This window comes from Alexandromys fortis, unplaced genomic scaffold (assembly GCF_014885135.2).
Source record: "Alexandromys fortis isolate MF-2015 unplaced genomic scaffold, M_Fortis_MF-2015_v1.1 scaffold_230, whole genome shotgun sequence".
Classification (NCBI taxonomy): domain Eukaryota; kingdom Metazoa; phylum Chordata; class Mammalia; order Rodentia; family Cricetidae; genus Alexandromys; species Alexandromys fortis.
The window spans coordinates 503,620-528,194 of NW_026068206.1; the positions used below are offsets into that span (position 1 = coordinate 503,620).

Consider the following 24,575-nt stretch of genomic DNA (forward strand, 5'->3'; position numbering starts at 1 on the left):
AAATAATTTTGTTAAATGGTCTTTGGCTCTTCAGAGAACACATAAACCTAGAGAATTATAGACTTTCTTGGTAAATGATTGGAATATGAAATGTCTTTCTCCCACTTGTGTCTCCGTTTCCACAGTTCAACTCTACCACTCTCTTTAGTGTTCTCAGGGAATGGTAAGAAACTGAAATCGGTGTTATATATTTTGCTGCTCTTTTGTGTTTTATGGTAAATATAAAGATTTGTGAATTATTTATAAAAGTTAATTTGAATTTTGTGTGGCATTCAAATAAACTATCCTAGTTTATGCACTTTGCTGTATACAACTTATACGTATAAAATTAATTCTATGTTGAATAATTAAGTATTCCTCTAATATCCTCTTTTTGTCTCCATATACTTCTGTTATGTTAGTTTAATCCTAATTAATACTGTTTGCATGGGATAAAGCTATTTGGAATACTTTCCTTGCTCTCAGTCTCACATAAATCCTAATCAGAGGATCAGAGAGTTTTCTGTGAGATTGTGTCTCCTAGTAATATCAAAAGCTACACCCTTAACATCTCATCAACTGACTGCCCAAAAGTGAGCAGAACAAGGACATTGGGCATGCCCAAAGTGAATGAGGAAAAGCTCAGGGAGCTTCAAATAAGTATGTAACTAAGAAAAGTTGGAAGTGTGAGAGGAAGTCTTACCCACGGAAGAGCACATAAATTGGTTGTTCAGTGCCAACGAGTAACATGCAGATAGAACTGGGTATATTTAGGAATATATATGTATACACCTATACTTATATGTACACAATAACAATTAGGGAAAAATAAAGTCATGAATTAGAATGAAACTGTGGAGGGTTGGTTATAGGGGAGGCTTTAGAGAAATGTTGTAATTATATTAAATTCTCAATAATAAAATTGAAAAAGAATTACCCCATCTTTAGAGTGAACTATACAACAGAAATTAAACCAGATTTTTCCTTTGCTTAACTTTGGATACATTCCGTTGTTTTCAAGGTAAAATTAAAGTTCATCATTTACACAGTTAAAACTCTTCATAATTTCACTTGTACTCCTATCTCTCTGCATCATTTCTCACCATGCAATTCATTAGAATCAACGACACTCAAAAATCAAAGTGTATACTTTCGCTTGTGTATAAAGTTTTTTCTTTGTTTCCATGCCTATACTAATGAATACACAATGCTTCAAACTGAATGCTTGCATGCCCTTTTTATTTTTGAGTACTGATTCTTTAAGGCTCAGATTAAGGCATCAGCTTCAAAAGATATTCTTTTAACAGTATACAATTTCAACAAGCTAAATTAATCTCTTTGATACCAAACAGATTTTGCATGATCACTCTTGTCACTTTGTTTTAGAATTGTCTGGCTGTGTTAGGCTTATACAATGTAAATTCTTCCAAGGGAGAGACTGAGTTTCAATTACTTTATAATTACCGAATATAGCACCCTGACTATGGAAGAGTAAATATTTTATACATAAGACCAGGTGACAATATCAATGCCTAGATATAATTTATCAGATTATGAGAAGATCATAGCAATGTATGTTTTCAAATCTGTAACTAGTCTCAAATACAAATGTCACTTATTATCTCTTAGAGAAAATCTTATTACTACGTGACTTAGTTACCGCTGTTTGTTAAGTATGTTATTCATTTTTAGCAATTATAAGCTATCCTAGGATATGTTTTTATAAGTAAGGAAATCATTTTCAATATAATATTCACCATTTAATTGAACTTGTTCGACTTACTTCTGCTTTGAAGCTCAACTGCAAGTTGTCTCTCCAGGTTTTCTCTAATTTCTCTTTCTCTGTAGAGTTCTATTCGAAGTTCCTTCTTTTCTTGCTGAATCTGCTTCTCCTGGATGCGAGCATTATCCAAAGCCACTTTCAGTAGACCCTGTCATATACAGAAAATGGCATGCAGTTCATCTTATCTGTTTTAAAATCTCAAATAGGATATAATTTATGTAGGTGCTAATGTTTTCTATTACATTTATTTTGTTTATAGAAATATTGTTGACCTGAATGTTGGTCAACAGTGTCTCCACGGAGGACAGATTATCAGCAAAAATGAATGGTCCAGGGAATCCAGGGGACAATGCCTGTCCAGGAGCCAACTGGATCTTGTCCATGGGTGATTTCATCAGTGGAATTTGAGGTGGTACTTCTTCTGTAAGGATAAAATTTATGTCAGATGGTTCACAAACTGGCAATCCAAATATTTTACCAAGTTATTTCTAATAGACATATATAATGATTTTCTTTTTAAAACTAAATTTTGAGTACTCAAATTATGTCATATCCATCAACTAGAGAACCAGATTGCTACCAACAGATGTATAAGTTGGTATCTATTTCTTTCAGCAGTATGAATCTGTTTACATTATCATTATTTTAAAGCCTTAATTGATGTGTAATTTGCAAGCAATAAAATTACTATATTTTAAATATAATTTTAATTTTTAGTAATTTTGTACAATGTTTTAAGCATGACAACAAATCCATTTTAAAACATCTCAATTTTTCCACAATATTCTTCACAAGTATTTGCAGACAGTCTCTATTTGCAGTCTGTTCCTTGGTAATGATTGTTCTACTCTGTCATCAAAGACTTCTCTTTTCTTGACATTTCACACAAATAGAATTATACAATATTTAGTATTTTTTCTTAAGGTAATTTTACTTTAGCATCACATTTTTTTATATTTATACATGTGTAATGATTTTTACTTTTCAATGCTAGGTAAAAATTTGTTTATGTAAATATATCAACTTTTGAGAAGATATTATCTACTTGCTTGAAACTGGGCATTTTTTCAGTGTTAATTCTATTTTTGAATATTATTTCCTGTAAGAAAACTGCAAATCCTATCTATTCTCACTTTTTATTTTTAAAGAATCTTCTTTTACATGTCCTGGGCACTTAACTGACATTATCTCTTAGTTTCAGATACTAAGACATCAATAGAATATTAAATAAGGTATTTTAAAATTGTTTAAGACAGATATCTAGCAATAATAGGAATTTATTTTTTCATGAGAGCTTAACGATTTGGCTATCAATATTAATTATGGTTAACAATTTCTTATATGACTTGCTTGAACTATGTAGTGGTTTCCTCTATACTTGGGAATGGCAACTTTTTTATTTCACGTAAATGTTCTCAGGGATATAACCTTGGGATTCAACAAAACTCAGTTACTAGTATTTTGGCATTAAAGTTTAGAAGAAGAAACATAAGAGTTCAGTTAATCTATGCATTGAAATTTCTGTATTTCAGTAATGAAATAAAGAAACTTTGAAAAATATGAATATATTTGATTGTAAAAAAGTCTGCTAGTAAATATATTTGAAATAGATTCACTAAACAATAAAACAAACTAGTTATGAATTGAATCAGTCAACAATTCCACCATGCAACTTGGCCAACCATGGGAAGTCTTGCCTAGCTATAAAATATTTCCACTTAAGACTCCATATCCTCCATTTCAAAGCATCATTACTAGGGTCACCCTAATAGATTCCAGGAAATTTCCACTTCATGGTGTTTCTACACTGTCCCCAATTCCACCTGTCTTTCCTTGCACTCTCTCTGTCTATCTCTGCCCAGGACACCTGATACATCCCATCCTATCCCCATCTACCCCCAGTCCACCTGAAAAATCTCCATCAGTCGAGACTGCATGAAGTCTTCAGCCTTATGTTCTAGTCTCTTTGGCATGGGAAGGTACTTTGCAGGATACAGAAGGAGAATCCTGGATACTAGCCCAGCCACAAATTATCCATCTGCAATCTGTCTTGCCTACAGGATGAGCTGGGGCAATGGCGGTGCAGAATGTGTGGAAGTTAAACCTTTTTTTTTTTTTTTTTTTTTTTTTGCTTTAACTAGAGGATCATTTCATGAGAGGGAATCCATGCCCTATGCTGTCTGGATTGTTAAGAACTGAAGATCGCATAGACCACAGACTTAGGGTATAACCAAACAGAACTGGCAAAAATAAATAAATAATAAATTAAAAGTCAATAATTCCTAATGATATTCTGCTATATTCATACATCTGTAGATCTGTGCCTTTTCCAGTTGTCATCAGAGAGGCTTTCTTCAGCAGCAGAAGGGATCAGGTGCAGAGACACACAGGCAGACATTATGGAGAGCGAGAGAGAGAGAATCTCATGGGTACCTTCTGTTGGAGCTCAAGGAACTTCACAGAAGGGGAGGCCAGATTGTAGGAGTCAAAGGTGATGGAAGACACTAGGAGACCATAATCCACAAAATCACTAAGCAGGGTCCACATGGGCTCACAGAGTTTGAAGAGGCAAGCACAGGTGTGCATAGGTCTTCAACAGGTCCTTTGCATATATGTTATGACAGTTAGCTTTGTGTTTTGTGGAACTCATAAGAGTGGAAGCAAGTGTTTCTAACTCTTTTGTCTGTTCTTCAGACTCTTTCTTCTGTCTGGTTACCTTGTCCAGTCTTGGTGTGAGGGATTTTGCTTTGTTTTATTATATTTTCTTTTATAGTATTTAGTTGTCTTTTAGAGTCCTATTCTTTTCTCAAACAAACTGGAAGTTAAGTAGATCTGGGGAGAGGGGAGGGGGGAGGAGCTGGGAAGAGTGGAGGCAGGGGAAACTGTAGTTGGGATGTATCGTAATAGAAAATAATCTATTAAAAAAGTTACAAAAATGTTTCTCAAAATAAAGTAATGAAAGAATAACATTAATAAATTATAAAGTTTACACTTATTTGAATTCTAATATATCAAAGGTTTTGATAAAATCCAAAGTATCCTATTAATATTTTTACCAAAAGTTATAACACATATCTTTCCAGAGAGTGTTTTTTTTAAAAAAAAACTTTAAAAGGATCATTTTAATTATAGTTACATGATGCATGTTTTCTACAGCACCTTTTATTTGTATTTCCATATGAATCATTAAAATTTCTGGGAGGTGGTAGCATATGCCTTTCATCCCAGCAGTTTGGAGGCAGAGGCAAGCAGATCTCTGTGAGGCTATTTTGGTCTACAAAATGAGTTTCAGGACAGCCAGAACTGTTACACAGAGAAATCCTCTCTCTCAAAAAAAAAATAAATAACAACAAAGAAATAAATGGATAAAATTAACCCTAATGCCTTCGTAGATTTTTAAGATAGGGCTTGCGTATGTAGTTCCAGAGGTTCTCCAGAGTCCCATCTTCCTGATTCAGATTCATGAGTCCTGAAGAGCTGTGACTGCAGGCATACACTACTATGTCCAAATAATCTAAGCATCACATTGAATCTCAATCCCTTCCTTCTCTCTCTCTCTGTATTACTTTTCTCCTTTCTCTCTTCTACCCCCTTCTTGTCTCCCGAAACCTTTGATGGTAGTTATAGAACTTGTAAACAATTATTCATATTCAGGCAGTGATGAGCAAATTATTATGAATTATGTAATCTCCACTCACAAACATGTTACATTTGAAATAATTTCTGACAAAAATAAAATGCCTAAATCTTAAAACCCATCTCAGCAAGCATCATTAATGCATTTAAATAAACTGCAAAACTAGGTAAGAAATGTTCTTCATTTGTCTGTTTATCCATATATTTGCCTTCTTCACATGGGTACAGGAAGTGAGTGAAAGGAAGACTTCATAAATTTTCTCAATATGTATAATAACTAGAGAATTTCTACATCTCTACATTGAAGATTATAAATCAAAGTCAAATTTATATACACCAGTTATTCTTTAAGAAGCAACTGTTGAACCCAGAGCTGATTCAGAGACAATATAATATTCCCTGAATAAATATTTTGTTAGTGACAGAGTTAACAATTAATGGATTTCTTGGCATATATCACTCAATGCAAACTGATAACTTCAGTAGTGAGAGGCATTCTTTCTGAAAAGGAAAGCTATATATTCAACATGCATAAAACAAAATCATAAGTATGTTAAAAACTCACTAGACATCTTCTATTTGAAGATGAAAGAAATACCATTCAGTTGGCTGAAAGGAAAATTGCTATTGATTATGAAGACAGGTTGCATGGTCTATAGTTTTTAATGTTACTGTGCAGTAGATTGAAGTTTCAAAATAGTATTACTCTTTAAAGATATAGACACAGCTGAATTAGGTTCTGCTTGCTGCAGTGAAGATCAAATGCAAAAAGAATCATATTTCATCAGACCTAGTCAACTCCAGGAAAAGAAATAGAAATATAAGAGGTATGCAGGCAATGATTCATTTTGATAATCTGGCCCAAGAGAGACGCATAGAGACAGTACACAGATCTAAGCTTCTTCCAAAAGCCAATAGGACACAGAGGGTGGGAACTGGGTTGACAGTGTAGCAGAGGTCACATCGATTTTCAGCAGCAGTTTCCCCACAGATGAGATAACCCTGGACTCTATTTGGACCATTGTTCATATCCTACCTGTCCCACAATCAATAAATTTTCTGGTCCAAGAAAAAGGGCAGTAAAGAAGAAGGATTCTACTTATGACTTCTTATGATTAAGTTTCTGGGCTAACCAAACATGCTTTTCAGATCAAGGTCACATTGCATGTTAAGGTCTGTAATAGCCCAAATCTAGTAGAAGGATATTATGTTTTAGTATACATGAGTGGAAACTGTCAAACTATTATTTAGGATTTTTTCCCTGACTTCAATCGTGTGCTATGAAAAATGACTAAGAGATGCATTGGAAGTTGATTTCAGTCATGCAATAGGCCTTGATATCTAAATGTCATCTATTTTTCTCTGAATAAATACACTGCTGTGTAGAAATGTACTAGATAAGCTTGTGTAAACCTAATTGACAATGAAATTAAAAACAGGTAACTGCTACAAACATAGATTGGAACTTAAGATCATCTCTCTGTAAGTCCTAGAAGGGGTTTTGTCGAATATTTTCATTTAAAAGGATTGCATGCAAAATGTTTAGATTAAAAAAAACTTCATCATCGCTTATAAAAAGTGGTATAAACTGAAAGTGTAAAGACAGAACAACAGCTTCTACCCAAGGACATGGGCAAACTCACCATTTATTGAAGCAAAGTGGGGGCAGCTTTTATTGAGCCTGTTTGTTGAACCTGCAGTACTTTATAATAGCACTTTGGAATCAACTTAGAGAACAAGCTGTTTATTTTATTTTTTTCTTTCGAGCCAAGATGAATAGAAGTAAAAGTTGAAAAGAAACTTATGTATAGAATTAAAAGGATATATATGGCAAATGCTCCTAATAGAAATGCCCCTTTGAAATTTAAGTCAAGGCTGCTACAGCTGTTTTATATGACTGCTATGTTTATTATCTGACTTTCATGGACTTAAGTGTTTCCTCTGGAAATTGACAATTGTGACACAGGAAAAAAACTGAACACAGCAGACTCACTGAACACTAGAAAAATGCAGGCACCAATAAATTCAGTTTTATTCTTTAACAAATAAATTATACTCCATTATTTTATTTGAGAGCTTTTCCCTAAATACAGCTGGCCTGTGGGACTCTCATTTGTGATATCATTAGTGCTACAATCAGAACAAGCAAGACACCTGCTTCCCTTTTCCAAACTGAAGAACAATAACAGCAGCAAAATGCTGAACTGCTTTGTAATGATGTGACCTGCATGAACATAAAGAAGCATTCATAGTCTCAGCTAAACAATAACTTCAAATGCTGCCATTATGTAATATGAAAAAGAAAAAATTGATCTTCATATTGTTATATTTATTTATGTACAGTAAATAAAATGTTACAGAAAAATAGAAACAGAAATCCAGAGGCAAAGGAAGGAAGGGCCAACAATCTCTGCAACAGAGATGTAACAAAATACAAACTAAGTATAATCCCTGTATGGTTTGGATCCTTAGTTTAGAAAATTGGCTTTCCAAACAAAGAATTATAATTAAATCCTCTTGCAAATAAAGCATCTTGTCAAGAACAGATACTATGCCTAATAAAAGTCTTGGAAAAATTATATTTAGTCCTTTTCATTAAGGATCTAACATATATTTTGGAACAAATAGAAACTATGTTACCGAATGAACAACTGAGCAGGAACAGTGCAGGATATATTGTTAACTGCTAATAGGAATGTTTAAAAAAGAGATCAGTAGCATTGAACAAATAAGAGAAATACCTATGTTTATTCTAATTGAAAAGTGTTCACACCATCTCTCCTCAGAATTATATTCTACTGGAGATTAGGTGTGTGAAAAAATTCCTGATGCATATTTGTAAAACACTGGACTAAAGGATGGAAAACAGATTTCCTTAACATAAGGGCTGTGAGATGCACTGCAAGGTTTCTTTTGAAATAAGATTTTCAGATAACAAATTTTAATATAGATATGTCTAAAAATGTTCCATGAAACAACCTTTTACTAAAACCATGATTAGTCTTTTATGAATTCCTTCTTCATTTATTAAATGGTTTAAAACAGAACCATTCAGAGTCTTTAAAATAATAATAATCGTTCTAATTTAATTGTTACAATTGCACAAACATTAAAATTTCAAATTGTACTCTATGGATATATACAGTAATTATGTGTTAGTTAATTTTTTTAAATGTAGTCCTAAATATTAACAAATATTGCATGTTGATATAGGAAAGAGAGGACATACTGAAGAGGCAAAGACTGGGGGAAAATACTTCAGTGTTGAAAACTGTATGGCTTGAACCTTGCCTGTATCATTTGAAAGATTATGGGAAACTTATGTGTATGCCTCTGTTTCCTCAACGATAATGTTAGGTAAATAGTGCAGACTGCCTATTATAATTGTTCTATGGGTAAATGAAGTCATACTTGTAAAGTTTTTGGCCAATGCTAGATTCTAAGTAAATAAAATCTGAATGCTTTTAAAAATAGATAATAGAATGATTAAATATTTCCAAAAGTGTTACAGGAGACAATAGTAATGTATTTGATCATCTACAGATTTACAATTTCTCACATAGCCTATCTAGAAATAAGTTTTCTAGACTGTAATTGTGTGAGATTGGCTTTGCTTCATCTTTCATGAAAGGTTGAGGGTACAGAGTTGAGTTGTTCTGATCCAGGGCCATTTTGCATCTTAGATGACATTTGGCAATAAGTATGTAGACACATTTACTTGGAGACAAGGGAGTGAACATTGAGGAGATTGCTACTGTCATCTAGTGGTAGAGACCAAGAATACTGCAAAATGACCCATAACGCACAGTGGATCACCCTTTTCCCTCTTCACACACACACTATCGCAAACATGGTGTTACAAACAAAGTGGGGGAGTTGAATAGAACTCAAAGTGATAAAGAGGCTGTAATGGAATCCATTTATTTACATGAAAATTAAAAAATAATAAATAAGAATAACAACACCAACCATCAATACTGGTTCGGAATATGTTCTAGATTTATACAGGGAAAACTCAGTGAATGGGAATTAACTTCATCTTCTTTTCTTCCTCAATTATCTACTAGCATTTAATAAGCTTAATAAAAAAATTTCAAATTGGTGGCTTAACACTAACAAAGTCCTGTACAAAGTATGTTTTTGAGTATGCATTTAAATTGTGGTGGTAGCCTTTATTCTTTGATCAACATCACCTTGCAAGTTAAAGGTATTATGTCCACTCTACTTAACATTCAAAACATATGATGTGGGAGTATCATATATCAATCTGTTGATTTCATTGGTTAAGTTATAATAAACCAACTGCTTGGCCTCAGCTTGGAACATAGATGGGAGGAGTAAACAGAATAGAATTCTGGGCGGAAGAGGAAGTGAGGTCAGACTCTGCTCTGCTTCCGGGGACAGACCCGACAGCTCTGCTGGAGCAGAGACGCCATGCTCAGCTCTCCCAGGCAACTCCAACCCACGATGGACTTAGGCTAGAATCTTCCCGGTAAGCGCACCTTGGCGTGCTTACAAACATTATTAGAAATGGGCTAGTCCAGGGGCGAGAATTAGCCTGTAAGGGTTAGAGTTCATGGGCCAAGCAGTTCTTTAAATGAATACAGTTTGTGTGTTGTTATTTCGGGCGTGAGCTAGCCAAGCGGCTGGGGTGTTGGGGACGCAGCCCCGCCGCCGCTCCTATTTCAACAAACATACTTTATCACTGTCCATTTAATATACTTCTCTTCCTGTACAGTTTGTTGTCACTTACTATACAATAAAATTCATCTCACCAAAATAATCTCTATGAGATCAGACCTCTTGCCAGTTTACTGCCAATGTTATTATTATTACTGTTATTATACTTTGATGACCATTGCCTCCTTTAGTTTGTAGATTAAAATCTATGCTGTATCCTTACAGTGACTAACTATGTTGGTTATCTTAAAGCCATCAACTTTAAAAGTTCAAGTCCACTTTAAAAGACAAGTTTGTACATGAATATATAATTTTATAAATGTTACACAGGAATGCGGTAAGAGGAAGGAAGAATGGATGGACATGGAATAATTCTGGTCGAGCCTCATCTTTTTAAAAAAAATAATTATTTTATAACTAAAGTGATAATTGGAGTTTTGAAAAAAGCTTTCAAGGGTATCAGAATGTTTAGCATAAAGATATTGAACTTGTGCTACATATTGCACTCTTTGAACAACAACCAAACAGAAAAAGAAGTAAAACATTTTTTTCTGACCCACAAATGTATTTTCTCATTGTCTCTTATATTATCTAGTATATTTCATAAACAAAAAGCCTGACTAACTTATTTTCAAATAGGTAATTTACAAAATGTAAAGTAGTCTCAAATAAAGACTACTATTTGGTCTGCAGTTTCAGAAAAGCCACACATTTTTATATAACCAAGCAAGCAGAATGTTAAACATACATAAGGTCCTTTTCCAGAAAAAAAAAACAGACTATCATGTGTAAAAGATTGCAAAGAGGAGACTATTTCATGAGCAAGAAAAAATAATACAAACACATCATAAACTGGAAAATTTGAGAAAGAATTAGATTAAATGTAAGATGTAAAAAGTCATTTTAATAAATATATTTAGCATAGGCGATGTGGATGATAAGTATTTTTATTATATATTATATAATATAGGTATATTATATTGTATTAGAATATTATTTTGTCATTTTGGCATATCTGTAAAATGAACTGAGGGCTGCAATATAGACTTGCTTTTAGCTTTACTGAGGTGGGGGTTCAATAATCTGTCTGCCTATAGAGGATGTAAAGCAGGTTTCCAATATTGCATCTCTACCAGGAGCTGTTTAGTCATTTCTTTAATTAGGGAAAATTTCCATTTTAATCTGTCACAAATTAAGAGGACCTTCTTTCTACAACTCAGCATACAGATGTTGAGTTTAAAATCTTTGGCTTTTTTTCCTTTCAGTGACTATATGTGTAGAGTGGCTCAGTGGAAGACACAAAGGAGTAGTAAGTTATAATCAAACATCTTACAGTAGTGGTTCTCGATCTTTATAGTGCATGAAAATACCATTGAGGTTCTTCAAAAGTTTATTCTTTAGTCTATGTGTATCTGATTTAATAAGTCTGGGGTTATTCCTGGAAAGATACATTTCTTATAAACATCAACTTGATATTAATCTGGCTGGTATGAAAATCACAGTTTTACAAAATACTGAGCTGTAAAATGGACATATTTTCTTGGATATAACTCTACTGCAAAGCTACAGTACTGAAAACACCCTGGTATATGCATAAAACAGACAGAAGGATCAATGAAACATAATCGAAGACACAAATATCAATACACACACTTACAAACACCTGATTTTTGACAAATAAGCAAAAAAAATACAAAGTGGAAAAAGAAAGCATATTCAACAAATGGTGCTGGCATACCTGGATATCAATATATAGAATGAAAATAGCGTCATATCTATCGCCATGCACAAAACTCAAGTCCAAATGAATCAAACACCTCAATATAAAGCCAATCACACTGAACCCCATAGAACAGAAAGTGGGAAGTACACTTGAATGCATTGGCACAGGAGACCACTTCCTAAATATAACCCCAGTAGCACCGACACTGAGAAAATAATTAACAAATGGGACTTCCTGAAACTGAAAAACTCCTGTAAAGCAAAGGACATGGTAAACAAGACAAAACGACAGTCTGTAGAATGGGAAAAGATCTTCACCAACCCCACATTAGACAGAGGGCTGATCTCCAGAATATACAAAGAACTCAAGAAAATGGCCATCAAGGGAACGAACCATCCAATTAAAAAATGGGGTGAATAGAAAATGGAAGGATCTCCCATGCTCTTGGATTGGGAGGATCAACATAGTAAAAATGGCAATTCTACCAAAAGCAATCTATAGATTCAATGCAATCACCATCAAAATCTCAACAAAATTCTTCACAGACCTTGAAAGAACAATAATCAACTTTATATGGAAAAACAAAAAACCCAGGATAGTGAAGGCGAAGGTGTAAGTCACAACAATCCCACACCAGTTTGGAATTATGATTAATAGAATGGTTATTTATTTAAAGGGGAAAAAACTTGCAGATCATCGTCCCAGACAGCAGCCCTCTGTGCAATCAGGAAGGGAGTCTAGTGGCTGGAAGTGGAGCAGGAAGTAAGAGAGAGAGGAGAGGGAAGTGGCCACTTTTTTAAAAGGAGAGAGACCACGCCCCAATGGGCTGGTATCTCAGGGGCTATTGGCTGAAGGAGCGGGAAGAGCTCCCACAACAGGATAGCCAAAACAATCCTATACAATAAAAGTACTTCCGGAGGCATTACTATCCTGTCTTCAAACTCTATTACAGAGCTACAGTAATGAAAACAGCTTGGTATTGGCACAAAAACAGAGATATTGACCAATGGAATCAAATCGAAGACCCAGATATTAATCCACAAACCTATGAACACATGATTTTTGACAAAGGATCCAAAATTATACAATGGAAGAAAGAAAGCATCTTTAACAAATGGTGCTGGCATCACTGGATGTCAACCTGTAGAAGAATGAAAATAGATCCATATCTATCACCATGCACAAAACTCAAGTCCAAATGGATTAAGGACCTCAATATTAATCTGATCACACTGAACCTGATAGAAGAGAAAGTGGGAAGTACCCTACAACAGATGGGCACAGGAGACCACTTCCTACGTAGAACCCCAATAGCACAGACAATAAGAGCAACAATGAATAAATGGGATCTCCTGAAACTGAGAAGCTGCTGTAATGCCAAGGACGCTGTAATTAAGATAAAAAGGCAGCCTACTGAATGGGAGAATATCTTCACCAACCCCGCATCAGACAAAGGTCTGATCTCCAAAATATATGAAGAACTCAAGAAACTAGACATTAAAACTCTAATCAACCCAATTAAAAAATGGGGTAGTGAAATGAACAGAGAATTCTCAACAGAAGTTCAAATGGCCAAAAGACACTTAAGGTCATGCTCAACCTCCTTAGCCATCAGGGAAATGCAAATCAAAACAACTTTGAGGTACCATCTTACATCTGTCAGAATAGCTAAAATCAAAAACACCATTGATAGCCTCTGCTGGAGAGGATGTAGAGTAAGGGGAACACTCATCCATTTGCTGGTGGGAATGCAAACTTGTGCAACCACTTTGGAAATCATTGTGGCAGTTTCACAGGTTTAAGAAGAATTTAGAAACAACTCATATTGTAAAACATTACTTATTGTTTTGTGACAGCATGTTTTAAGACAAACTGTTGGCAAATCAAAGGCCTCACAAGATGCTATTTTTGTCTGGATACTGATGTTTGGTGTTCTACAGAATTAGTTCCAAATTCTGAGGAAGATACCACCTTATCTGAACACATGCATGTTTATAACTTTGTTCCATTTTCCTAGAAGTTATAGCCAATGAAAAAAATTATTATTGCTATTTCACAGCTGCTGAAAACCTTCCAAAATTTGGAGTATATACAGACCATGAGTTTGGGACACAGTAGATTATTTTTTTTTTGCTTTTTATAAAAAATATGACATAAAGAAAAATATTAATGTTATTTCTTCCCACACTTTGATGGGTAGTTCTTTTTTGAGGAATAACATTTATTTATTTAAAGTGGCAGGTAAACTAATTATAAATACTAAGGATATGTGAAATAGTTCCTAGTTGATTCACTTAATTATAAAATTAACCAAAAGAATAAATTTTATATAAAAAAGTGAAACTGTGTATAATCAAACTCTCTGCAGAAATATATTCCATTTCCTGAACTAGTTTATAGTCATTTAGAAAATCAGCTAATTGCATCATGTTTAAAGATATGTCATTTTGAGGATCATACTATACCTACATTTTATGTCATCTGTTAGTGGTGATGTAAGTGAATCATTCTATGTTATTAATATTATTTTAAAGACTATCATAATTTCCATTAAAAGACACACAATTTATTTTTGATATCCTCTGGATGTAAATACCCATTATAAATAAGAGATATGAAATAGGAATAATTCTTTGTATCTATTCTAATAAAAAAGTGGTATTTAAACTCAATTACATTTATAGTAATGACATCCTTTTGCTGGTTTGTGCATATGCATTGAAAATTGTATACCCTGTTCAGATGAGTAGTATCTTTTGTTAATATTGTTTGTATACAAGTCTCTCCAACGTGCATCTAAGGAGCCATAAAACTGGTAGGAAACATATTTCCTTATAGTAGTTTAGTACTCTAGAACGTTCAGCTGCAGAACAAAATGTTTCACCATAAACACCTTAAAATCTTTCTAAAAGCAGTAACTTTCCACAGTAACAGTTTAAGCAATTTTTAGAATGAGAACAGTTGTTATATACCATTGTTCATTAAAAAAAAAATCTTGAACTTTTGCAGGCTCTTAAAATTTTCTGTAAAGATTTCAGTACAATACAATCTATGTGCAATGACTATAATAGTAAAATTTTTGAGGCAGGGTTTCACGTAGCCCAGGCTGGCCATAAATTCACTGTGAAGTACACAATCACCTTGAACCTGATCTTCCTTCTCCCACCTCCTAAAAACTGGAATAACAAGGAATGTACCACAATGCTCAGCTTAGACAGTGATAAAGACAGAACTCAGGGCACCTTGTACGCTAGGCAAGATCTCTTCCAATTATGTTATGGCCTTAGGCCTTAACAACAAATAATCTTGCTACTACTGAATCATAAATATATGTATAAGAGGTATTGTGATGGTGTCTTGTATAAATTATAAGTATTTGTGTTCACTCCCTTACCATTTAAGGTAGTATAAAATGGTCATTTGCATATATTTCCTTATTCTAAAAAGTCATTTTATATTTATATTAGCAAACAACTTTACTCAGTAGACAGTGTTCAAAACTTAATAACATTTTCCAATTACTGTTTAAAATAACAGTTACAATAATTAAAACTTCTAGCAGCTGCTTATGAAAAGACTTTTAAAAATTAGGTTACAAGTCTCTCAAAATATTTAAGTCTCTTTACCATCTGATAAACAGTAATTCTTAAATATATCTCTACTTAAGAAAGAATCCAAGGTATAGCTCATTCTTTTCATTTGGATATGTAAGACACATTACCTTGTAAAGTATAAGTACCCCACATTGTTATTTTGAGCACTGGCATTAAACAAAGTACCTGATCTCAATGTCATCACATTTAAACAAATCAATAAATTCCAAAGAGTCTCTAGTTTTACCCATTTTGGAACTTTACCTACTACAAAATTTTCAACTATTAAGCTTGACTTTCTCTCACAAAACTTCTTCATTTCTGCAATCTTTGAAACAAATGTCTAAAACATAACTCAATTGTTTTGAAGATCTTAAATTAATGCTTCAGGGTTCTAAATTAATTCTTAATCCTTCTATATCAAATTATGTTCTAGATTAAACATTTTCACTACTTCTACACACAGCAACATACCATTCCCCCCTAAAATCCTGTACAGAATACAATATATACAGCATTTTGTATTATCTACTAACATGTTTTATACATTATTACTTACCTCTTTTGTCCATAATTATTTTTCAGATGTTAATTACATGTCTCTCTAGACATTACACTGTATGAAGATAAAGACCATAATTTTTGCTTTTTTATGAACTACTATTCTGCCCTCCACAGAAGATATTAAACAAATATTTGTAGTTTGCTTTCTAGATTACATAGAGTGGGAAACCATACTAACATTTTAAAAGGCTACATCTGCCTACATATATATATATATATACATACATATATACATATATATACATGTATATATATATATATATATATAATAGGCTTAGAATGCAAAACAATGGTAAGTAGGTCTTAGACTTCAAAATCTCCAAATGAGGCTATGGCCAAATCCATGGTCAATGACCTTGCAGCTGGCACTATGTGCCAAGTCGTGTATACCTAAAATTTCTCCTTGAGAAAAGTGTGTGTGTGTGTGTGTGTGTGTGTGTGTGAGACTCACTTGAAATGTCCTTAAGCAACCCTTTATTTTGGAGTGAGCTAAAATATTAATCTTTAAGAGTCCATTTTCTGATGCAAGGGAAACTCCCACAAATCTACAAGAATGACTCCAGCTAAGACTCCAAGGAACAGTGAATACATAGCCGCAACTGGCTATCCTCAGTGATCACATTAGTGAATAACCCAATTGTCATCAGAGAGCCTTCATCCAGTAACTGATAAAAACAGATGCAAAGACCCACAGTCAAACATTAGGCTGAGCTCAGGCAATCCTGCTGAAGAGAGGAAGAATCGTAGAAGCCAAAGGGGTCAAGGACATCCCAAGAAAAACCACAAAACAATTAACCTGGTGTTGTAGGAGGTCTTTTGTTTGTTACTACAAATTGGCACTTCCACATGTGCTAGCTAAATCCACATGAAACCTGAGAAGGCTTGGAAAGGCATTCTAGATACTGAAAAACAAAGTTTAGATGGATTTTTTTTTTTTTTTTTTTTTGGATGGCCTCTGTTTACTGGTGGCATGCTGCAGATCCTTTAAGAAAGGTCTTCCTGATTCAGCAGTAGCAGAAAAAAAAAGTGTGGTTTAAAAATGGTTTTCTGGGCACTGCTGCCAGCATGAACTCTGATTCTTTTGGGAGATCTGGGTAGGGAGCATTTAAATGGGTTCTGTGAGCAGTGGTACAACTTGCTTAATGGCAACATAGACCTGTTTTGTGCATAAAAATGGGGCAACGTACATGGCTCTCAGAGGCAGTGAACATGCCCCCACCATTCTGGACTTGGCATAGCTAGCATGCAGGGCCCTATTGTCCCTAGTCACAGCCACTCAGATAAAAAAAAAATGCACTTCTGGTCAGAAAATAATTACAGATACACAATAAAGACAGATTCAGACAAAAAAGACCTCTAATGGGTCAGTTTTGTATAAATGTATGTAGGCTTGGGAGAGAAGAAAAAAGTATAGAGAGTAATAAAAAGAAATAATGTATTTTTAAAAAAAATTAAAAAAAGTTTTTAAAGAGACAGAGCACTAGCAGTCATAGACTAAAGAAATAAAGAAAAATAAGCCACATAAAGATGGAAAATATACATAGAGTTTGTATTATGTATATCATTGTGTTTTCTTTAAATTTTTTTGACTGTGAAGGAGCTAATTACAAAGAGACACTTCATTGTACAGGCTGCTAAGCTAAACCAACATATATATCTTAAAGGTTTTATTGACTTCAAAATCTGGGTCTAAGGATATGTTGCTTTGGAATAGAGATTCCGCTTTTGTTTCCGTAAAGGATGAGAACCTGTGGAATCCTTCCAGACTAATGTGATTTGATGGACCAAGAGCCCCCAAAAGGTTGCCGTGAAAACCCCCCAAAATTACTTTGCCCAACAAAAATCAGGAAGCAGTTTTGAAAGAACTATACTCATATTCCTAAATATTTTCTATAAATGTTTGCTTATATTTAAGGGGAGATGTGCTATAGAGATGGACACTTTGCATTGGTATGGATCGTGGTCTATTGATACAAATTTAAGGTCAAATTTGTTCTATATACAAACACATATATATCTCTGCTTTTGATTAAGGTATTGTGTTTGTGCAGCTCATTCAAAAATGTAATGCATAATTAATAAATGTAGGTTAAAAGATAATCATCTATAATAGTCAAATGTATAGAATGTATAGTCATGTTAGTTAGGTTTTTCTAGATACATAGAAATATATTTCGTTTCAGTATTTTTCAACTCTTTCAGAGACCTTCAGAATATGGCCTTTAAGATATTTAAAAAAAAAGATATTTTAAGAACTTAGGACTATTCATTACTGTGAGACACATTTGCTCCTGGAAGTACTAATTACTTCAAGAGAAAGATCGGCATCAAAGAGGCTCCTTATGGAGTTTGTTAGCCATTTGGGCAAGCAACTGCTCTTGCCTGAACTTCTTGATGAACTGAACATGACAGACCCATGAAGAAATGACTGTATACTTGTCTAAAGGTGAGATGGTCTTTTGGGGTTCCTGCTGCATGAATGGGTCTGCCAGACATTCTGCAGGACATAGAAGAAAGTGACTGACAAACTGTCAATATAGGCGGAACTGTCTTTGAAATTTCATGCTTCATGGAAAAGTCTGCTGGATACTATGGGCCTGTAGACCGAAGATGGATGCCCAAAGATGCAGAAGAAATTTGGGTGACTGTCCAGGCAGTAAGATGTCTCTGTCAATTTTAAAGTTTTGGAAGTTGCTTATAATGTACTTCCTGTTTACTTAGGTAATATTAAATCTTTCTGAAGTCATTGGTGGAGTTGAAGAATAGATAATTATAGTTATAGTTTTCCTTAGTTATGATAAAAGATAAAGTAGATATAAATATTGCAACTGTAATTCTTGCTTGATAACTCTTTTATTATATGTAGTTGCTATGTTAAAGTTAAAACTTTCCTTTTTATTTAAATAGAAAAGGGGAAGTGATGTGGGATTCCTCTCTGTATATTGTGATTACCATTCATTAATAAAGAACTGCTTTGAGCCTGTGGAAGGATATAGCAGAACTAGGTGGGGAAAGCTATGCTGAATGCTGGGAGAAAGAGGGCAGAGTCAAGAGATGTAGCCACCACCAGGAATAGATGAGCCAGAAGCTTGCTGAGAAGCCACAACCATGTGGCCATACATAGATTAATAGAAATGAGTTAAATTAAGATTTAAGAGTTAGCAACTTGGAAGCTAGTGCTAATGGGCCAAGCAGTGATTTAATTAATACAGTTTCTGTGTGGTTATTTTGGGGCTGAGCAGACAGGAACAAATAAAAGACCACCTACATCAACTTGGCTTATAGGAACTCACAGAGTCTGAACCAACAACCAGGAAGCCTGCCTGCGACTGGCCTAGGCCCTCTACATGCATGGGACCTTTGTGCAGCTTAGTCTACTTGTAGGACTCCTAACAGTGGGAGCAAGAACTATTCCTAAGACTCTGGCTAGCTCTTGAGATCCTCTTCCTCATACTGAATTGCCTTGCCCAGCCTTAATACAAGGGGAGGTGTTTAGTCTTACTGCAACTTGATATGACATGCTTTGTTGATACCTATGGGAGGCCTGCCCGTTTCTGATCAGAAACAGAGGATAGTGAATTGGTAGGGGGACAGAGAGGAGGCGCAGAGAAGAAATGGAAGGAAAATAGGGCAAACTCTGGTCAGGATGTGAAATAAATAATTGAAAAAAGTTATTTCCTATGTATCTACCCTTAGCAACTACATACTAGATATGTCAAACTGAAGTATAAACTTATAGATTCAATTTATGTATGTTTTCCTACTATGAACAATGCATACAATATAATCTTGAATAATCCACTTAAATAAAAGACAACTCTTTTTTGAGCATGGTTTCATTTACTTGTTTTCACAGTACTGGGTAATTGAATGCTGGAGGATCATCAGTTTTAAGCAAGCCTGCATGACATGAGTTTGAAGGCTGGCCTCTGAAAGCTTGTTTCAATAACACAAAATAAGGATGAATCACAGTAGTATCACACTGTGGATTGTACATACAAATGCATCTATGTATGAATTTAGATACAAAGAAAACAAACCATCAATCTTACAAAGCTTACAGTTTCAGATTGAATTAATTGTGCAATTCAGTTTTAATGTCAAAATGTTGTGAGTTTGACTTCATGTGTTAAGCTCAAGCACATATAAAATCTAAAAACACTTAATTTTTTACCAAGCATTAGAGTAAATATGGATTTTTTCTTTGAAATACATTAAAGAATTTATATAAGACAGAAGTGTTAGATAAGATTAGCAGATTAAAGCATTTAGTTTTTGCTTTTCATTTCTCACACCCTTTTATTATTGTCAATTTTTTATGATTTAGAAAATTTATGACATTTATTTCCTCTACCTTATGAAAAACATAATTTGACTTCTTCGACATTGTATATTACATGGATTAAAAAGATCTTCTGGTCACTACATAAAACAATGCATTTGCACATGAATGAATAGTAGTTTCAGAATTTTATAGTCATTCAGTAATGTTCATGTAGAAACATCTTTATCTTATAGAAAATTCACATAGAAGAAGGAGGATGAATCTGAATGTGGTTAAGTAAGATTAAATAGACATGATACAGAATTTTCACCTTTGGAAAATACAGTAATTTAAGCATTTAATTGAAAATAATTAAATCCAAGAATATGTTTTTAAAACTGTATATAGCATGGTTGAAAAGACTGCATAGTCAGTAAAATGTCTACTTCCTAAATGTGAAGATACAAGTTCAAGTCCCTAGCAGACATATAAATGTCACGCACAGCAATACCTCTCTGTAACCATAGTTCTGGGGAGGTAGCGAGAAGAGAATCCTTGACTGGCTTACCAGTCAAGCCAAACTGTTGATTTCAAGGTTTGGTGAAATACCCCATCTCAAAAAAAAAAAAAAAAAAAAAAAAAAAAGAAANAAAAAAAAAAAAAAAAAAAAGAAAGATTAAAAAAGTTATCTAATGCCAAACATTAGTTTCCATGCTCACATTCACAAATGCACACAAGTACTGACATGCACACACCACCCACATAAGTACATACATATACCACACACATGCATACACACACACACACACACACACTATGTTTAAATCAGTTCTATCGCTCTGATTTGGGTATACAGTGAATTATGAAATTCTCAAAGAATATAAAACACTTTTAAAAATTATTGGTAACAAATGCAGTCTTCTGAGCTTCCACAGTTTTCAAGAGGTTGTTATAGCTTCAAATTAGAATTATATACCTTGATTAGCCATGCAAATAGAATACCATCTGAAGAGTCAATCATCTTTTAAAAACAACCTGTCATGAAATGCCCAAAGTTGTTAAACCTTCATGCCAGAGACAAAGGCAGTTCTCCCATTTCATAAGAGAGATGAATAACAGCCAAAAATCTCACAGTAGTTATCATGCTTTTACATAATTAAAGCTACAGTGAAGTGCTAAAATTTTACCACTTGAAATAGCAGTAGCAAATTTGTTCTTGTTTTATGAATTGTTAATCACAGTTATAACGTATTTAGATTTATATGGTAAAATGATCTAAATTAACATAACAAGAATGAAGATTTATTATTTTTGGAAAAACAAAGTTAAAAAGCAGATATGTCTGATTATTTCCCCAAAAAATCAATAAATCTTGAAATACAAGGTACAAATGGAAAGGCAAATCAAAAGGGAAAAGTGAAATTATGAATTCATCCTGGAGCTGACCTGTGTTCTAAATCAAGTAAGTTCTGTATTCTTAGAGCCACATTAAAATTTAAGCAAAAAAAAAAAGATAACAAAGTATGTTCCTCATGTACTTATAGATGCCTTCTCTGGAATATGAACACACGTGCTTTTCTTACTAAGTAGTTAGATGTTTACATTCTAGAGCTATTGGTTTTTCCTCAGTTCTATAATTCAACCAAGGGTAGGTGAGGGGGCTTTCCAGCAATTACAGAGCAAAGGAAAGTTTACTACCATTTGAAATGTGTCCATCATCAACAAGAAAATGTAATTTGCCATGGATAAATGTCATGATTACAACTAATAGTTTACATGTCATTGTAGCTGAATATTTATGATATACCACAATGTAACAGCACATTAAATTCTAGAGTCAAGTCTCTTGCCAACCCTAAAATGGCTCCCTTAATTAAGATATCGTCTTCCCTGCTCCCATATCCACCCTTCCTCCATCCCAACCATCCCATTCCCCCAGGGTCTCCCCATCCTCCCCTCCTCACTTTTTTCCCCATCTCCCCATTTCCCCTTACCCCCACCCCACCCCCAAGATCCCAATTTTTGCCTGACAATCTAGTCTACTTCCAATATCCCAGAGGATAAGTATATGTTTTTCTTTGGGTTCACCTTCTTATTTAATTTCTCTAGGATCACACATTATAGGCTCACTGGCCTTTATTTATGTCTAGAATCCACTTATGAGTGAGTACATACCAAATTTATCTTTTTGGGTCTGGGTTACCTCACTCGGAATAGTGTTTTCTATTTCCATCCATTTGCATGCAAAGTTCAAGATGTCATTGTTTTTTTACCGCTGAGTAGTACTCTAATGTGTATATATTCCACACTTTCTTTATCCATTCTTCCATTGAAGGGCATCTAGGTTGTTTCCAGGTTCTGGCTATTATAAATAATGCTGTGTTTTCAAATGTTTTTGTCTATGACAGAGATACAGGTTGGATCAATGGCAGCAACAACAAAAAGCCCACACCCTTGTTATGTTATCACATTGTATCATATGGAGATATCATGTATTTTTATTTTACTATATAAACATTACATATTTTCTAGCCTTGATAGAGTGAACTGAATCTTTTAGACTTTACTCAAAAGTTTTATAATACAAATTTATATTTTCTGTTTAAGCCCTGAGGACTTTTGTCTCCCAGCACTAAATTTTAGTGGAATTGTTAGACTTAGTTTTCAACTCCTCATTAAATGCAATGATGAAAGAAAATTGGTTTTGGAAGAAAATATTGTTTACTTCATTAGTCTTAAATTTGTTCACAGCTCCTGTTCATTAAATTTAAAACACCCACTCCAATAATCACAATGTCATATTAGGACAGGGCATATGAAATATTAACAAGAAAGTGTTTCTTTAAAGTGATTTATAAACCTTTGGTAGGCAGTACTGTGAATATTTGAAATCTCATGATTTCCTTTTCCTTTCATTAGAGAATCAGTAACAGTTTTCATCAGATCAATTTGGACATGGTGTTTCTATTTAGATCCTCATCCATCACTTAGAGTAATTAGTTTGGCTGCCTCCTTATTATGATGATAACCGTGACACTAGCTCTGACTGCTCATGGCTTGGTCCTTGCAGGTTGCAGATACATTAGCTGTGATATAATCATTATCAAGCACTCAAGGCTTAATGGGAAGCAGTTTACTCTTTAGGTCATCTGTGCATGTGCATCTCCATTCTCTTACTTAGCAATTTCAGGAACGTCTGGTACTGCTTTAGGTCCAATGTGCATATTGTGTTATTTCAATACTGTCTGTCAGGAGCCATTTCCCCACTAACAATCATTACAGGAACCATCACCCTGGGGAGTCTGCAGAATGCCCCTCACCCAATTAGCAGCAATCTCTTAGTGAAACCCGCCTCACATTCCAGCTATCCAGGGAACCAGGTGTGGCCACTTGACTTCCTAGCCTACCTCCTGGCCTACGTGATCTGGAACACGCGGCAAGAATCCAGTTACCCTGCCCCCCATTCCTTACCATATATAAACTGTAACCCGTCCCTAATAAACGGAGGCTTTGACAAAACTGCTTGGCCTCCTTCTTCTGTCTTAGCTCATTCCCTTCCAGGTAGCGCCACTCCGAGACCCTGGAGTAACTGGATTGCAGGGTGGGTTACAACCCCTAGACTGAGTAGCCCACCCAAAGCAATCCACAGTGGCGCCCGAACCAGTGACTCGGAGTACGGTCAGCTATCGGAGGACACGTGCAGTCCCGGGACAACAACAAGAAGAAAAATGAAGGTTCTGCGGCTGTAGCACTCGGACAGATGGCAGGACGGGAGGTAGGCGCAGGTTCACGTCGTCCCACAAGGGGTGAGACAATCACTTTCAAAGGAAGAGAAATTCATGCAGGAATTTAAGCATTCACTCAGGGACAGAGGAGTAAGAGTCAAAAACAGAGATTTATGTGTTTGCTTTATATGTTTGCTTGCGGACTCAAAAGGGAGTCCCTCAAGTGGGAGAAGTTAGGGTACAATCCACACAGCTAAGTCTGCCAAGCAGGCTAGCTGCTAGGGCTAGAGAGCACATGGCCTGCCACATGGAGCGAAAGCTGACAGGCAGGTTTGCTATAAAGGAGTCTAGACTCAAAAAGCTGCAGCTGCATTTAGGACAGTAAATATGCTTCTTTTCCATTTTAAAACTCTTGCTTCTTAGTCAAAAATCTTTAGTTTGTAGGTGTAAAAGTTTATATCTAAGGTAGATTAAGTTCAGTACTGTGTTTCTGTAGAAAAAGTTTTAAGGTCAAAGATTGTGATGCATTCAGAGGATTTTTAGAATTGTTTAGGCTATCCTGAGTTTTTATTTCTTTTGTATAAGGTTAAGGATTGTTCTTTTGAGTTCTATATTGTTCTTTTGAGTT

General features: G+C 34.6%; 1 protein-coding gene across 1 annotated transcript in view; it reads right to left on the bottom strand.

Moving 5' to 3' along the window:
* Nucleotides 1–24,575, bottom strand: part of Dach2 (dachshund family transcription factor 2) — a 537,829-nt gene that overhangs the window by 19,401 nt on the left and 493,853 nt on the right. The window contains exons 9-10 of the mRNA XM_050130221.1: nucleotides 2,035–2,183; nucleotides 1,763–1,910 (exon numbers count right to left, since the gene is read on the bottom strand). Coding sequence (XP_049986178.1) covers nucleotides 1,763–1,910; nucleotides 2,035–2,183 — 297 coding nt within the window. The remainder of the gene's footprint in view (nucleotides 1–1,762; nucleotides 1,911–2,034; nucleotides 2,184–24,575) is intronic.